The 18,295-nt window shown below is 46.7% G+C and overlaps 1 protein-coding gene across 1 annotated transcript in view; it reads left to right on the top strand.

Annotated features, from left to right (window-relative positions):
• The first annotated feature begins 10,880 nt into the window (after positions 1-10,880).
• Positions 10,881-18,295, top strand: part of LOC101618952 (cytochrome P450 2B4-like) — a 14,542-nt gene continuing 7,127 nt past the window's right edge. The window contains exons 1-6 of the mRNA XM_004693906.1: positions 10,881-11,042; positions 14,077-14,239; positions 14,323-14,472; positions 15,195-15,355; positions 16,604-16,780; positions 17,518-17,659. Of these exons, the coding sequence (XP_004693963.1) occupies positions 10,881-11,042; positions 14,077-14,239; positions 14,323-14,472; positions 15,195-15,355; positions 16,604-16,780; positions 17,518-17,659 (955 nt within the window). The remainder of the gene's footprint in view (positions 11,043-14,076; positions 14,240-14,322; positions 14,473-15,194; positions 15,356-16,603; positions 16,781-17,517; positions 17,660-18,295) is intronic.

Raw genomic sequence — 18,295 nt, 5'->3', positions numbered from 1 at the left:
TGTCTCGCGAGTCCCCTCACATGGCTCATGACTGTGATCAACATATTTGCTGAGGAGCAATGAAGGGATGAGTGAGTGATTCAGTCAGCCCCCCGGGGAGCTAAGTGTTTTGTCCCAGTTTCTGTGACCTGCCGCAAGAAAGAAAGGCGGGAGGCAGAAAGGCTGAGCCCTCGGACAGCAGCTGAGACAGAGTTCGAGTAGGGTCCGCAGCTACTGCCACCGCATGGGGGGGAATCTTATATAGATTTTAAACTCAAATTCCAAAGGGGTGACCCATGTCCCTTGATGTAAGGCCCAGTTCGTTATCACCTCCATCTAGTCCCATCCCGCATCTTGCAAGGCCCCATTCATTGGACGCAAGGCCCAGTTTGTTACCGCCTTAGCACCCGTGGATGCAAGGCCTGACTTATCACTGCCCTTATCCAGTCCCTCAATAAATCTCCGCACTTGGTCACTCTCCACAATAAGCAGGCATGTCTCCTCCTCTCTTTTCTGCTGCCCAGAAAGCTCCCTGACCCAGTGGGCACATGATGCCTCAGCTCTGCCCGCCAGTGACTTGGCTTCTCATTCAGCGATGCCACCTTGTGATACCAAGACCGAGAGCCAGCCTCATTTGCAAACTTTGGGTCCTGCGCCTCTGTCCCACCAGTTGGCAGTATTTCCCTTGGGGACGTGCTCTACATCTTCGGAGAGGGGGACACTCTTTTCGGCCCCTTCATGGAGATGAGGAAGGAAGAGGCTCTTCGGCCTCCAACTTCTGACCTGGGTCTCTGGAATTGGGGCTAGCCCGCCCCAGAACTTTAGAAACTGCTTTGCTCCTGGCGAGGCTGACCCTGGCCGGAGTCAGGAAGGCCAGCCCTGAGTGTGGGGGCGCTTCCAGCGTCCCTGCCTCTGAGGTCCGAGAAGCGGGAGTGCAGCCAGGGGTTTGCCCAGGGATAAATGGCGACTCTGGAGCCAGTCTCGAGAGAACCCCAGCCAGTGAACTGAGAGCTGCCAGCACTACCTTTTGTGCTATGGAGTCACACTACAGGGCTGCCACCACCTCCCATCCCGAGGGCAGTTCCCAGGCCCCCTGGGTTTGGGGTGTGGGCACAAAGAACAGAGAAAGCATCCAATGTCTTATCTTAAATCAACGGACGCAACAAAATGTGTATATAGAGTCAAGATGAGGACTTGAGAGCAGGGGAACATTCCAGACAGCTCTGGGAAGATGCTCGAATGTTGAGATTTTTCAATGAGGATTTTATACAGTTTGGAAGGAAGCATTTCGAAAATTTCACAAAGAACACCTGGCCAGGCACCCAACCAATGCACCCGTCATATATTATCTGCTTGTGGAGGGAAACAAAGGGCTTTTAAAATTTGCCTATGAGTTTAGAGCCTTATCCTCTGGGGACTGGGAGTTTTAGGCATGCCAGAAGCCTTGAAATCTGTTCCTCAAAGTTACTCATTTATCTGGAGGCAGCTTTGCTGTCATCATGCTTGTGCAACTTCTTCGACAGACCAATCCTGCTGTGTCTTAACAGCTGACAGCAGGGAAAAGCTGGCCACGTCATTGTTGGCTTCGGTTGACAGCCTTTTGTGAGAAGCAGCGAGGGGTAGGGGTTGTCATGGATGCCTGGTTCTTGGGGACAGTGGTACCTGAGCAACATGGTGGGCGATGCAATTCAGGGAGGGGTCAGTTGCCACTCAGCCACAGGACATCATACGATATTATCACATATGTTATATATAATGGCAATAGGATATATAGTATATATACCACACACATATATGCAGCGTATAACACCATATAATCCCACACATCATATCATCATATCACATATTATAGCCATTATATTATAATAATAATATATGTTATATTAATATAGGCATAATTATATATATATGTATATATATATATATATATGCTTGTAGTTGTCTTAGAAAAAAGTTGTCACAGATATCATCAGAAATCTAGATTCCCATTGTAGAAAATGTCCCATGGAGCAAAGTTCAAGCTGGCGGGGATCTAGGCCTAATCGGATCAGAGTGACCCTACCACCTCCTGAGACCTGGCTGTTCATCAAGTTATGGAAAGTTAAGTCCTGAAGCCAAAGGGCCACTGAGAATAAAGTTGATGGCTGTGCTAGGCGGTGAAAGGTTCCTCCAGCAGCCACTGTCCCTCCTTGTAGAGCCGTCCTGCAGCTAGACTATACTTGCCCACCCTGCTGACATCCAACTGGACCCAAGACGTGCTCACCAGCGGAAGGCCAGCAGACTGTGGGGGTCGCGGGAACAAGAGCATGAAGAGCTCCTGCCTGGGATGCCACCAGCCCTCTTTTCCTCTGCCTCCACACCAGGCAGATTCCTGAGGCCCCAAATGAAGTCTTGCAGCAGAATGTTAAGCTGTCTCTTCATGAAAATGAATGTGAGAAATATACCTTTGCTGCTGTAAGAACTGTTTGGAATTGTCTGACACTGTGGCATAGTGTAGCATGAGCTGACGGATCCCATAAGGCCACTGAAGACCCAGTGGCAAGACTTGGGCAAGACTTGATCCTTACTTGCGCTCAGTTTCTCTTAACTCACTCTCACTGGTGTTGTCTGTATTTTCATTTCTCTATGAATGGCAATCTCTGTGGCTCTGTCTCTAAACCTCTGAGACCTCTTGTAGTTCTGAGTGTTTCTCTCTGGCTCTCTTTTAATAACAAACAACAATACCAACATAATAATAAAAGCAGCTGTTTCAATAATAAGGACATATTAACTTACGTTCAATTGACCAGAACAAGGTGTGTGGTCACCTTGCTTATTTATTTACTGATGTTTACAGAACTGGGGTACAGAGTGAGGAGCAGAACAGGCAGATGTACTGAAACACACTGCTGAGGGGAGCAGCAGGAGGGTCTGGAGAGGTCTGCAGTGCCATGTGGGTCAACTCCCTACTGGGGCTCGAACTTGAGCTGCAGTGGCTTCTGAGAACTTCATAGTGCAGAGCTTAAATAAATCTGTTGCGCCACCAGGGAGAGCCCATGCCTACTTTTAAATGAGCAGAGAAATGCAATTTCTTTCAGGCTTTGGGGAGGGGAGTTGGGAGGACTGGCTGCATATGGGAACATGGGAAGATGCGTGACCTCCACGCTGAGGTCATGAGAGGCAGTAAGGTTTCCACTCAGCGTGCTCTCAGGAAGCTTTGCTCTACCCCACTCATGGGCTCCCTGGACAGCGCTGATTATTCCTTCAGCTTTTTCAAGTCTTCAAGCAACCTTCTCATCATCAACCTTGATTACACCACAGACACTGCATTATTATAAGTTTAGTTCAGCAAACACAGGTCAGTGTCAGAACCTGCTCACCTCTCTTTTCTCAACCTTTCTGTTAGCACAGGTCATCAAGGTTACTCTCCTTTCTGCTTCTTCTTTTTTTTAAAGATTTATTTATTTATTCATACAGAACTGGGATACAGGCCAGAGGTGCAGGGGCGGTGAGAGGCTTCACCAGAGACAGAGTAGGGAGCAGAACAGGCAGACTGACAAGAACACTGCTGAGGGGAGCAGTGGGCGGGTCAGGAGAGGTCTGCTGTGCCATGTGGGTCACCTCTGGGGCAGGGAATTGAACTTGCCCCAAAGCGGCTGCAGCCAGCTTGCAGTGCTGCATCCTAACCCATTGTGCCACCAGGGAAGGCCCCTTTCTTCTTTTTTTAAAGTTTTTTAATTTTGATTTTTACTTTACTATAATTACTTTTTTTTTTTTTTTCCTGATCCCTTATTTGGGTCAGCTACATTCCTCTGAAAAGTAAAACCATCCTGTATTTCTGTTTTTCTTTCTGGCTTATTTCACTGAGAAATGATCCCGTCCAGCTCCATTGCATTGCTGTGAATGGCTTGAGTTTATCTTACTTTCCTTTCTTGTTCACTCCTATGCCACAGGTGGGAAAGGTTCTTCAGAAATAGAATGTTTTTTGTATGGCTAAAGTCACCATATCAGGGCCTCTGACAAGCAAGGAAGAAAATGTTTTACTACATGTAAAACTGTTGCAAGCGGACACAGGTGTTAAAACAGAATTGAGGGTCTCCCTGGTGGCACAAGGGGTTAAAGCGGAGCACTGTAATTCAATCTGCAACCACTGCAAGCAAAGCCTATCTGGCCAGGGAGCTGACCCACAGGGCATAGCAGACCTCTCCGACCTGCCCGCTGCTCCCCTCAGCAGTGTACTTCGTAGATTCGCCTGTTCAGCTCCCTACTCTGTCTCTGGTGAATCCTCTCACCCCACCCCCCCACACTTCTGGTCTGTACCTCAGCGCTGCATGCATAAATAAATCTTAAAAAAAAAAAGAAAAGAAAAACGCCCCATTTCAGGACATGGCAGAGGTCAGCCTGTTTCTCTGTAGCTTACTGCCTAGTTCCTCTTATGATCAGATCCAGTGGGGTCCTGAACATGAAGTGCTGTGAAGCCGGTAGACAAAAGGGAAAAACTTCATCAGAGAAAATCTTTCAAAATCACCCAGAGAAATAGCCTCATCTGGAAGACCAGGGGACTATAGGAACCCCTGGGGAATGGAGTGGCACAAGCAGTAAATGCTCCCGAGGTCTCTAGGAACAACATGGTGACCGCAGAGGAAGTCACAGAGTAGACAGGAGCAACGAGTGCCCCAGCTACAAAATCTCATGTTCAGCTCGTATGCGACTTATCAACAACGGAAACCAGTCCCTGTCACAGGCACCAAAAGAGATAACATAGCCAATTAAGACTCCAATAAGGGGTTATTAATGTCTGTAGAACCCTAAAATCCAAATACCACTAATTCTTTTATGCTGGATGACAGCAAGGTGTAGAAGAATACATCCTATGGTGAATGCTAGATTCATACAAAGAAGTGGTCAAATTTAAAGGAAGCCATAAAACTACATAATCATATGTGCCACTCTTACATGGCAACATGAACTGCATCAGAAATATAGTCAAATTCTTATATAATAATTCTTTGTAGTAAACAATATAATTATATATAAACTCATTGATCATTTATAAATCAATTTAGTAAATCAATGATCATTTATTATGTAAAGTAATTATAACACTTCTATAACTCTAACAATATAATAAACTTTCCTAATACAACACCTCAAAGCTCTGAATGCTGTCAGTCATGAAGAAAAATAGCTTTCATTTGCAGCACAGAATCCCAAGCATACCACCCCAGAAACTTGAGTAGATGACATCAGACAGAACTTTTCAATCTGATTTCAGAAGAACCCCATAGAGAATCTAGGAAAACTAACCAATTTGACAGAAATTGTTATAAACAATGATCTTATATAAGAATAACAGATGTCACAAAAATATAATCCTAAACACCTCAATGCATCAATAGGTAATTGCTCTTGGAGTACCCCTACAATAGAACACTCCCAGCAATTAAAAGGAATAAAGCTACTGTAACCAAAAGCATGAGTGAACCATTCATTAGCTTAGCACTGTTTTCAAAAGTCCCCATGAACTTAGTGGCCTGTAACACACAATTGATTCTCTGTTGGCTCTGGAGGCGAAGGTGAAGCAGTCCCATGGGGTCCAAATCAAGGCCCTGGCAGGCTGCCTTCCTTCTGGAGGCTCGGTGGAGAATAGCGTGCCCCTGCCTGCTGGCGGTCTCCTGCGCCCTTCTTCCCGTCTCCAGCCTTCCTTCCCGTCATCACTTCTCCTACAATCCCTTTGACCCGCTTGCCTATTCCTTGTAAGGATCCCTGCGATCACGGCCTTGGCTCACTGGGGTAATCCAGGGGCTGTCCAAATCTGACGTTCCTCACTCAGTCACATCTAAGGAAGTCCACTTGCACACACACACACGGCCCACCCAAGCAGGGGTGGTGTCCACACTGAAGGCCACTGACCCATGCGGAATCTAACAGAAGCCCCATAGGCTCTCTCCGGGTGGGTCTGGCACTTTCACCTGAAGATTTGCACCTGTTTTCAGAGGGCTTGGGGAGGTGCCCAAAAGTTCACCTGGAATTGCAACCGAAAGGTCAACCCCAGGCAAATCTGTTGCAAAGTTTAGATCTTCCTTGATTGAGAGATTAGACAGGACAAAGTGTGTCTCTCCTGCCCACAGTGCTGTTTCTTTTTGTTCCAGGGAAGCAAAGGCACTGCCTCAGCCAGTCACTCCTCCTCACCAACAACTTCATGCTCCAGAACTTCCATGGCCAGCCCTGTGGCCCCAAGGACATCAACTTACAGCCATCAAATATGGTGTGGGAACTTCCCCAGGAGTACCAGGTTCACTTCCCACCCCACGAAGGGGCCCAAGACAAGTACTTCCAAGGACTCTGGGGTCCCTATTTGTCCCCATCTCTGAAAAAAGTGCCCTCTAGTCTCTCCACGTCTTCCTTCCTCTGAGAGACCCGCCAAGTCCTCCCCCTCCTTGGTCACCATCTCCACAGGGTGGTGCAGTCTCATCTCTTCTGTCATGCTGCAGCAATGGAAACACTCAAGAAAGGCTTCCCAGTAGAATTCCAGGAGTAATCCTCATATACAGGCTGAAGATTAAAAGGGAACCGCTGCTCAGGTTCTCTGCAGGTATGTCTCCCAGGCCAGAGCGAACTCTGTGTAACTTCTTCAGAGTCCATTTCTCACCTCTGGGTGCTCCTTGAGCATGCGGGGGTGATACTCCCTCCCCCCAAATCCTCCTCCCAATAGCCCTGTTGGGAGGTGCAAGGACTAGGCCCATTTTGCAGATGTATAAACAGGCTGGACTGGGGCATCAGTTCTTGGTTGTCACATGGCTAGTGAGGGACGAGGAAGATGCCCTGCCTGTCTGCCTGGCTCCAGAACTCAGCTTCTCCACCCTCGTTCCCCCATATACACCTTTTATTTTTGTTAATGTTTAATTGCAAATAATTTGAATGACCTCTTTCTTACATTGTTGTCAGCCCCATAGTTCTCCCATCACCAGCTGACCTGTGAACCAGTTCACGGGTGTTCAGTTCTCCTCTGTCTAGCCCTCCCCTGCCCCGATATATCTTTTTAAATTAAGACGAAGTTTATATAAAATTAAACTCAACATTTGAGTGGATCAATGAGCAGCATTTAGTTCACTCACGGTGTCGTACAACAATCACTGCTCCCGGCCTCAGCACACTTCACTGCCCCGAGGAGCACCCCACCCTCGCTTCTGGGTCTGTGGTGATCCACGACTTACGTGTCTCTGCTTCTTCTTCTTCTGGATAGTCTGATAGTCCTTTAAAAAAAAAAAAAAAGATTTACTTAAGCATACAGAACTGGGTACAGGCCCAGAGGTGCAGGGGTGGCGAGAGGATTCACCAGAGACAGAGGGGGGCAGGTGGGTCAGGAGAGGTCTGCTGCGCCGTGTGGGACACCTCCAGGGCCGGCATTGAACTTGCACTGAGGTGGCCACAGCTTAGCTTAGCTTCCCAGTGCAGCGCTCCAACCCGCTGCGCTACCAGAAAGGGCCCTCTTCTGGATATTTCTAAAAATGAATCATATATGATCCTTGGTGTCTGTCTTCTCTCACTCAGCATAACATCTTCAGGGTTCATCCACAAGTCCAAGAGCAACCACGGTTGTCCACCACTGTAGTCCACTGTCTTCCTCACTCGCCCTGCTTCCTCTGCTCCATGGATGTCTGATTCTAAGCTCGCACCCTGGGCTTCCTGAAAGTCCCCTTCTAACCCCTTGAGGCTCGAATACACATATAGGATGTGAATTCTCTTAAGCCATTTCAGGCCCTCAGGGGTGCTTGTGGAAGGTGAGAACATCTTCATCTCCATGCCAGCTTCTTGAAGGCTAAACCTCTGACATGTTAATTACTGTAAATCATGGCTGTCCCATCAGCACCTGCAGCAGTGTGTGGCACAAGATGCAGCTTCCGAATGTTTTCCGAGGAGCACCAGGCCTTCACACGGCGCAGGCAAGCAGAGCACCACCATGTTTTTCAACTTCACTGTCGACAGCGAGCCCATTACTACGTCTCCTTTCAGCTGTTTGTACACAAAGCGCCAAAGACAGCAGCAAACAGGCCTGCTCTGAGGCCTGGGGAGAGAGACCGGGCTGTGGAGGTTCCTGCTTTCATGAAGTCAGTCCGCGATTTGACTGCCGGTGTGGGGCGCCCACACCCCAAAAAGGCCGTGGGGGGCAGCCCTTGGGGAGAAGCGCGGTCATGAGGATTTCATCCGGGCCTACAGGCCCTGTGTCGTACAATGGCAGATGCCGGCAAGCTGGCTCCCCGTTCTCACCTGCACCCGGAGACTGAGGGCTGGACGGAGCCCGGCCGGGCAGGGTGAAGGCGAGGTGGTCGTGGACGCCAGGGGCCCAGGGCTGGGGACCAGCAAGAGCACACGGCGCTGACTGTGGACAAGGCTGGCGACGCCGGGTCTCACTTGGCCAAAGACCCCCCTTCTGCAGCTCAGGGGCTGGAGGTGATATCGGGGGTTTGCTTCTCCAGTTCTTGGGCACAGGTTTGCCTTGTGCCCTTCCCAGTCTATCTGGGTTACAAGTTAACTTTAGGATTATGAAATAGACAATTTCCAACAAACAATACTTTCTGAGGAACAAATGAAGGTCTAAATAAGCCACTACCCAACCCATCCAATGTGGAGCTATTCACCCCCCCCACCCCATTAGATCATGGCTACTCATCCACCTCACTCTCTTCTGATGCCCAGAGTAGCCTGACCCCAGTGAATACAGAATTCTGGTGAGGACCATGCTACCCACGTTGTATGACAAGATCCTGATGTGGGGGAAAAATCCTGAAAAGTCAGGATCTTCCACAACTGGTTCCTGCTGGATTTTTTTTTAAAATATATATATAATAGTTTATTTTTACATCATCTTGTGCCTTTTTCCATCTCATTTGCAATCCCCTTGGGCTTCCCATCACCAAATCACCCATGTGCCATCAGCATAGTCCAATGCACTTCCCTCCCCCCACTGTTTTTGATCCCATCCCCCACTCCACCCCCACAAAATGTCTCTGGTATATAGCTGTTCATCATTATCATTATTTTCTCACCTGTTTCATTATATTCCGGCTATGAGAGAAACCATCTGGTATTTTTCCTTTTCTTTCTGGCTTATTTCACTAAGCACGATCTTTTCCAGTTCCATCCACATTGCTGCAAAAGAAATGTGTTTCTTTTTTTTTTGGTTGCTGAGTAATATTCCATTGTGTATATGTACTACATTTTTTAAATCGTCATCCATTTTTGGGCATTTGGGCTGTTTCCATGTGTTTCCATTTGTGAATAAAGCAGCAATAAACATGGGGATGCAGGTATCTTTTTCAATCAGTGTTTTTGTGTCTTTTGGGTAGATACCTAGGAGTGGGATTGCTGGGTCATAGGGAAGCTCCATGTTTAGCAGTTTGAGGAACCTCCAAACAGTTTTCCATAGTGGTTGTACTAGTCTGCATTCCCACTCCTGCTGGATTCTTTTTGTTTATGGCTGTTCCCAAGATACATAGCAATTGTCCAAATATAAATTCAATGTAAAATCAATAATCACTTGATTGGATTGACTGGTTCAATAACAATAGCATTGTATACAGAACAGCACAATACGTTATAAAATAATTAATACTCCTCTGCTTGAGAGGGCTGGCACAAATGTAGGTCCCACAATAATAAGAGACATGTCACGGTCCAAGAATTCTGGGAATCAAAGGCGGCAATCATTTCCTGTCCAGTCCCCAATAAAAGATCTACAGTTTTAAGTAACATAATTTTCTTTTAAGTAATAGAGTTATAAGTAATAATAAGTTTTCCTACTCTTTCCTTTAACTTTCACCCAACCTCTTTTCACATAGAAAGATTTTTTAGATAAGATTAACAGGATAATAATTAGTGATCATAAGAAACTTTCCCCTAGTTCTTATGTTAGATATAGAGACTAGGTTGACAGAACAATTGCAAAGACAGTGACTAATAGCAGCTGCTTTTGTGGATCAAAAAAGGGATGTTTCCTTAGGTGCAGGGAAATGTGAAATGCACTCCTCGTTGGTGGTTTTCTGACTCCTACTTCCTTAACTAAAGCCTACACCTTTAGGGTGTATGTTCATTGAGGAATTAACAAAATGATTGTTTAAGTTGTAGTAGCTAACTGAACACCATAGAGACATTTTGTATATTGTTAACTGATCACCACAGGAATATTTTGTTTGATAACTGACCACTATGGGAATATTTTGTTTGATGACTGATCACCATAGGAATATTTTGTGTATGAATATCACAGTATCAATAAGAGATCAAAAAGTCCTGAGCTGTCTTTAAGAAAAATGTGATGATTGGTATTTTTCTGCTTTATGCACACAGATGTAATCCCACTGCTTGCTTGTAATATGTGAAGACCTGCTGGAACAATCGGCAGAAGATGCTTTCACCCTAAACAGGTGTCTGTATCTCCTCATTTTTCTACCTCTTTCCCTTTTCCCCCTCACTTTTCTCCTCTTCTCTCTCTCACCTTCGCTGACACCGTCCTTTCCTGCAGGTGACCCTCACTACCTCAGCTGAAGCTGGTCTTCAGCAGAATTCCTCGATTCTGATGCCAGTAATCTGCATTTCCCTCCTGCTCTAACGCCATAGTGGGACAGCAGTAACTGTGTGCCAGCCTGGCAGGGCAACCAGCCCAGACCCAGCCTTCTCACTCTCCTAGCCAGTGAGGGAGGTGTTATCATCGAGGTCAAAATTCACTGAGACCTTTTCTTGGACACGAACTTGAAAGGTTTGCTCCCCCCGCTGCCTTTAGGCTACCCTGGAGAGTTACCAGTTCAGATGGAGCAAATTTCTGGCAGTCTTCTACCTCTCACCACGGCCATAAAAAGACAACAGCAGAGCCTGCTCTTTAAGCAGGACAGCAGGACAGGGGCAGGCACAGTGAGACCGTGATGCTCTCGGCCGTCCTTCTCCTCATCGTCCTCCTTGGTCTCTTGCTACTCTGGGGCCAACCCAAGCCCAGGGGCCGTCTTCCTCCAGGACCCTGGCCTCTGCCCTTCCTGGGAAACATTTTGCATGTGGACCCCAAGGGGTTTCTCAAGTCCTTCCAGGCGGTGAGATGGGTTTGGAAGGGGTGGAGAGTGTAGGTAGGGGTTGGGGTATAGGGGTTGGGGGGGCGGGGGGGGGAGGGAGGTTGGTATTGGGAGACAGCTGCTAGGCAGCAATGCAGCTGGAACACAACTTGCTTGAGTTCTCTGTGTCTTATGGCAACAGACTCCGGGCTGGTGCTAGATTTGACGGTCTCTAACCCGTCGGTATATTGTCTCTGCACCTTGCTGGCAGTTGCCTTCGGAGTGAAGAAGACTTAACTCCATGCGGTCCCACTGGTTAATTGTCACTTCCGTTGGCCTTGCCAGCAAGGATCCCTCCACCAAATTGCTAAGACCAGTGCCAAGGGACTTTCCGCCTATCGTTTCTTCTGGGTGGTTGATGGCTGTCAGTCTCACATTTAAGATTTTAATCCAATTCGAGTTGACGCTGGTGCGTGCTGTAAGGAAGAGGTCCAGTTTGCTTGCTGTGGGTGGGGCGTCCCAGCTTCAGATGCCATTTATCGAAGGGACTGTCCTTTCCCCCTGCGTAGCCTTGCGTCCTTTGCCCTAAATAAACCGATCGTTTCTGTGTGGTTTAGTTCTGGCCTCTGTGCTCCATGTACCTATATCTCTATTTTTATACATATTTACATCATCCTTCATTCTGTACATTTTTTCATCTTGGTTCTCATCCCCGTGGCCTTCCCGCCACCACTTCACCCCTGTCCATTGCCATGGTCCCGTGGGCTCTTCCAGCCCCAGTTTTGATCCTCTTCCCTTCTCCTCCCCTTAGGATGTCTTTATCGCTGCTAGTTGATTTTTGTTTTTACTTTATTACAATTACTATATCTCTTTTTATACCAATGTCAATTATACTGATGACTGTAACTCTGTGACATAGCTTGAAACTGTACAGGGCAAACCCAGTGTGAAATGGATTGGCCTGAGTGTGGGTCTTCACCCATGTGCTTAAAAGGCCTCACAAAGAGACTCAATCGCAGGCACACACACAAAGGTTAGTAAAAGGTTTATTTAAAAAGAGGGGAGCAGGGGGCCTGGCTGGTGACACAGGGGTTAAGTCTCAGTGCTATCAAACTAACACCAGCCACTGCACCCTGTGTTTGATCCCTGCCCAGGGAGTGACCCACAGGGCACAGCAGACCTCTCCTGTCCCGCCTGCTTCTCCCCTCAGCAGTGTGTTTCAGTCCATCTGTCTGTTCTGCTCCCTGCTCTGTCTCTGATGAAGCCTCTCATATCTTGCACCTACCCCCTAGCTCTTGTGTGCATAAATAAATATAATAAATCTTCAAAAATAATCTCATGTATTTTATGTCCTTGTTTAAACTTATTAGCAGGTAGTTTTTCCTTTTGCATATGATTGTCATCAGGGTTCCTTTTGTAATTTCTCTTTCTATTAGTGCATTATAAGTGAAAGAATTGCAGCCTGTTCTGAGGAATGATTTTGTAAACTGCAATTTTACTAAGTTGATTAATTCTTTTTTAAAAAATAGATTTACTTATGTAGGCATACAGAATTTGGGTATAGGTCAGAGGTGCGGGGCGGTGAGATTCACCAGAGACAGTGGGGAGCAGAACAGGCAGATGGACTGAGAGGAGCAGTGGCAGGTCAGGAGAGGTCTGCCGCGCCATGAGGGTCACCTCCCTGGCTGTGGATTGAACTTGTGCTGCAGTGGCTGTGCTTCAACCCGTCACATCACCAGAAAGGGCCCTAAGTTGATTTATCCTAATGGTCTTTTAGATTTTCTTTGTAAACAGGGACAGTTTTACTCTTCCCACTCCCATTTGGATGCTTTTAGTATATTTTCCTTGTCTTACTGCCCCGGTTGAGGTCTTTCAGTACTGATGTTGGAAAGTGAGAATGTTGGGCATTCTTTGGTTTGTTGCTGATCTGAGAGGAAAGACTTTTAGCTTTTCAACATTCAATATGATATTAGCTGTGGGACTGTCAACCATGGCCTTAAATCTGTTGACTATATTCTCTCCCTACCCACTTTGTTGACACCTTCCTTTTATTACAAATGCATGTCAAATATGTCAAATGCTTTTAGTGTGTCTGCTGAGATGATCATATGTGCTTTGATCCCTCATCTGATAAGGAGGGACATGTGTTGACTGAGCGATATATGTTGAGCTATTCTTGTATTCCTGAAATTCCTGAAATCCCACACGATCATGACATATAACCTTTTAAATACATTCTTGAATTTAGTTTGCTAATATTGTATTTTGCAACTATGTTCACAGACCTGTAATTGTGTACTTTTTCTTGTGTGTGATACCCTACCTGATTTTGAATCATGGTAATCTGATCTTGTAGAATACCTTTGGAAGCTTTCCTTCCTCTTCTAGTTGTTTGAAGAATTTAAGAAATATAGGTATGTTTCTTTGAAATTTTGTTAAAATGACTAATCCAACAGTCTAGTCCTGACTTCCTGTTGGGAGATTTTTTTTTTACTGCTTCAATCCCTACGTTAGTAATTATTCCACTGAGATGTTCTTACCTTCAAATTTCATCCTGTTTGCACATCTTAAAAACTAAACCTAGGAGGGTTTTTATTTATATTTTATTTTTACTACATATATTTTTATTTTATATACGTCTTACATCATTTTTCAGTTTTGTACAATGTGTGCATTCTCATCTCAATTACAGCCCCCATGAAACTTCCACCCCAGTTCGTCCGAGCACCATCACCACAGCCCCTGTTGCCCTTCCCACCTTGTTTTGATCCTGCTCCCTTCTTCCCTCCTGCAGAATGTCTTGGTTTATAGTTGCCTGTTGATGTGGATATTTACTTTATTATACTTACTCCTCCTGTCCCTTATTTGGATCTTCTACATTCCCCTAGGAGGGTTTTTGGAAGAGCTCAGAGCAGGGCACATATGGGAAACTTGGGGGAATCACAGAGTTCAAATTTCTCTGTTACCTGACTGAGCTGCAGCCAGTGGAATTTAGTCCACACTGGTAGTCCACACTGGTGAGATTGAAGCCATTTCTATTGAAATAGAGAGTGAGATCTGGACCCTGCCCCCACAGCTTCGGGATAAGTATGGGGATGTCTTCACGGTCTACCTGGGGTCCCAGCCTAATGTCATCCTGTGTGGGTACGAGGCCGTGCGGGAGGCCCTGCTGGACCAGGCTGAGGCTTTCTCTGGCCGGGGATCCATAGACATCATTGACCCCATCTTCGAGGGAACTGGTGAGTGGGGGATGAGGATGTGTGGGTTTCAGGGGAGGATGAGAGACCATCCTACAAAATGTCCCTCATGCTCCACCAATCAGGTTTGATCTTTGCCAATGGAAAGGCCTGGAAGACACATCGACGATTCACTCTGGCGACCCTAAGAGACTTCGGCATGGGGCGGAGGAGCATTGAGGAGCGCATTAAGGAGGAGGCTCAGTGTCTGGTGGAGGAGCTGCAGACATACAAGGGTGAGTCCAGGGTCAAGGTCCAGGCAGATGTCAGGAGACTGGGACAGAGGTTTTCCGCATGGAAAAGGTAAGGGCAGCACAGGGTGGGTGGGTGAGTGAGCCGCTCTCTACTGATACTGAGGGGGTGCGTTTGAGGATAACGCAGAGAGAAGCGAGCAAATATAATGGGTGTGGAGATATACAGAAAGAAGAGAGAAAAGCTTCCGGGAAAGAGTGGAGAAAGGATCAGAGAGAGAAAAGAAGGACCATGCAGAAGTCAGAGAGAGGAAGAGACTGGGAAGTATAAAGAGAGAGACAGAGAAGCGGATAGGAATAGAGAGAAAGCAAGAAAGAGGCATTTGAGGGCACTGACAAAGCTGCAACCAGCAGCCAATGTCATGGGGAAGCTCAGAAAGAAAAGGAGGAATATGAACTAGGATGAGGGGAGGAGCTACGGAGAAGGGCCACAAGGACGGATGGGGACATGAAATGACGCATGAAAGGGAGGAGTCTCCAAAAGTCAGAGACAAGGCAGAGGAAGACAAAGGTGCACTGAGAAAGTCCCCCCCAAATAGAGTCCAAGAAAGCCAGCCATGACGAGTGGGTGGGTGCTCCAGGAAAAGAGCCCTGGCCGAGTCCTAGAGAGGGCGGTCAGCTGTGAGACAGCACCAGCACAGTCAGAGCCATCCAGAAGGACAGCGCAGGGACGCCCCCTCCCCCCTTGACAGACCTCTCACCCTCAGGGGCCTATCTGGATCCCACCTTCCTCTTTCACTCCATCATGGCCAACGTCATCTGCTCCGTGGTCTTTGGCGAGCGTTTCAGTTACCAGGACCCCAGGTTCTTAAACCTGCTAAATTTACTGAACGACATCTTCACCATCGTTAGCTCTTTCTACAGTCAGGTGAGTCTGTGGATGGTGGGCCAGGATGGGGGTTTGCACCTGGGAAGGGGTCAGGTGCTTCCTAAACAGATCACCCCTGTCAGAGACCAGCTCCAACCTTTGGGGTGTCTTGAGGCAGCACAGGCAGGACCCTAAGATGGGAAGGCGTCGGCAAGCAGATATTCCAAAAAGGGGGAAAGGGGAACGGACGCGAGGAAGACACGGGAGTCAGGATAGGGTGCAAGTCTTCCTGTTTTTCCTTCAGCAGGTCTTTATTTATACTGTGTAGCAAGTAGTTAATTGTAATAATGCATAGGGTAAGTTAATGAGATATCTCCATAAAACATTCTCAAGGATAAATGGAAAAAAGCATTCTTCTGTTTACAATTTATGGTATGCTAAATTATACGTTTTTGTGACAGTTATCATGTATACAGCTGTCTAGTTATCATCAAAGGAAGAGGGGTCTGGAAAAGGGTGAGTTTGTTAGCAAAGGTTGTTACGGGTCTTGGGATAGTAGCAAATTGTGTTAGCAGTGTTAGCAGTGATTGTCTAAGGAAAAGCTAGTGGGTAATTTGAGGCTAACAGAGAGTAGTTTGTGCCTGCTTTAAAAGGGAGTAAGTTAAGAGAAAGTTGTATAGTTGTATATCAAACGACACCTGTGTAGTCAAGGTTAAAATTTGTCCATGAGTCCTTATGCCCTGGGAGCCTTATCTGAAGTTTATTTTTTATTCAAAGAAACCAAGGAAGCTTCCCAGGAGTTTTTATGTCCTGGGGTCTTATTGCTCCTGGGGCTTGGCTTTTGTCTCAGGAGACAGAGGAATTTCTCACCCTGGGGCAGCTTGCCTGAACCAGCAGCTGCCTGTGTGGCTAAAACAATCCAGTTGTAAACTGAATGTTGCTCAGAATATTTTGATATTATGTTTATACAAAAAAGGGAGGTCATAACATAAGTTAGCAGTGGACAGTCTGATTTTTCAGAGCTTATCCCAATCCACCCGGAGTTTGTCAGACGATGGACGTTGCATAGCTTGTGTCACACCCCCTCACCTTCCTATCTAAGGTGAAGAGTCAAACTGAGGGTTGAACACACTTTCCAAAGAGTGAACAGTGCGAGAAGAAACCTCAGCAGATGACAGAGTGACTGGAACAAGGCGCAGTTATACACAGTGTGTGAGACAGAGGAGGGAGGGGGAACTCGGGGTGGCACATTCCAAGTTCATGGGGCACTGAGTGCTGGGGAGTAGAATAAGTTCTGCTTCCTTATAGGTGTTTGAACTCCTCTCTGACATCTTGAAACACTTTCCTGGGCCCCACACACATCTGTACAGTAAAATTCAAGAAGTGAAAGGTTTTATCACTGAGAATATCGAGACACACAGGAGAACCCTGGACCCCAGCAACCCCAAGGACTTCATTGATTGCTACCTGCTCCGCATGGAAAAGGCAAGGGCAGCGTGGGGTGGGTGCGTGGGTGAGGGCCTGGCTCTCTACTGCTACTGAGGGAGTGTGTTTGAGGAAAATGTGGGCGCTGCCCAGCCCTGAAACACTTTCCTGCCTTGGTAGAAAGCCACTGCCTCAGGCCCCCACTTGCACGCCTTGCTAGGCCTCCCCAGAGCTGCCTCGGGAATCCCTGTCAAGGGTGCCATCTGGCCCAGGCACTAGCGCCTCCCTCCATTGTAGTCAGAAGCCCGTGTCTGTTCTCATTGGCCAGAGACCAGTTTGTTTTCACTGGCTGGAGGCTGATGTTGCTTCTGATTGGTCTGACGAGTGCCATCTGGGTTGTCAGTATCACTCCTGGATAGACAGTTGCAAGATCCACAAAAGGAGATCTGACCCAGGGCAGATTAAACAACAACAAACATAAATTAATCCCTATTCATTGAGCACATATATAAGACTCAGTAGAATACGCCCAGACGAAAAATTACACCCTAGAAGGTCAAATTTCTTTGCATAGACATACAGCTATTCACAATAGTGCTTGAATTTAAACCTAGACAGCTGATCTCCACAACCCACGTTTTTGCTACATTATTGGCCTTGAAAAGACAAAATAAATAAACAGGAAGTAAAGATAAAGGAAATTCCCACAGATACTATGGGTGTTGTTGCAAAGGAGAGGCCAGAAATATGGGCTCTTGGCTAGAGGGGACCTGAGGGACTGTGCTTTCCACCCCCAGGAGCACTCAGATCCTGAGACTGAGTTCCATGAAAAAAACCTCGTGCACACAGTGCTGTCCCTGTTCGTTGCTGGCACAGAGACATCCAGCACTACTCTCCGCTATGGGCTGCTCATCCTTGTGAAGCACCCGGATGTCATAGGTGAGCAGGGTCTGTGCTGGTGGGGCCAGGAGGCTAAGGGTCTGTCACCCGGCTGGAAGGAGTTTGAAGGGTGAGTCAGACTACTTCTGTCCCGCTCAGTCTGGAAAAAACTTCACCCTTGTAGGGATTTGTACCTATTAACAATCATCCGTGCAGACTAAGTACTTGAGGTTGAAAAAGTACTTTATAGTTTAAAAAAGAAAGTATTTTTTCATTTAAGGCAGTCCACAGTGGTTGACAAGGTACTTCATACTTACAAAGTGTCCTGTAATTTTCATAATACTTGGGCAACGGTGCTTCAGGTTTACAAGCTCACGATCTAGTCACAAAGGATTACCTTTGCCAAAGCATTTTGCAAACACAAAGGACAAGATTCTTGACTGATGCTGTCGAGTAATAATGAATTTGACTATTGGGGTGTATTGCTGGCTTGTCTCTCGTTAAGAAGCCCTGCAGCTGATTCTTGTGTAAGTGTTCTGAAGATGAGTCCTGCAGAAAATCTCACTGAGTTAAACTCCCTTATTGAATAGGAAATAAAAAGTGACTTATGTAAGGTCAAGATCACAAAGCAATTCAGTGTGACAAAAGGATGCACACCAGTTCCAACAACTCATTTTTAGTTAAAAAAAAAAAAAA

The sequence above is a fragment of the Condylura cristata genome, unplaced genomic scaffold, assembly GCF_000260355.1.
Source record: "Condylura cristata isolate star-nosed mole 26May11 unplaced genomic scaffold, ConCri1.0 scaffold00041, whole genome shotgun sequence".
Classification (NCBI taxonomy): domain Eukaryota; kingdom Metazoa; phylum Chordata; class Mammalia; order Eulipotyphla; family Talpidae; genus Condylura; species Condylura cristata.
The sequence above is the reverse complement of the archived record's forward strand: the minus strand, read 5'-3'. Positions and strand labels throughout refer to the sequence as shown.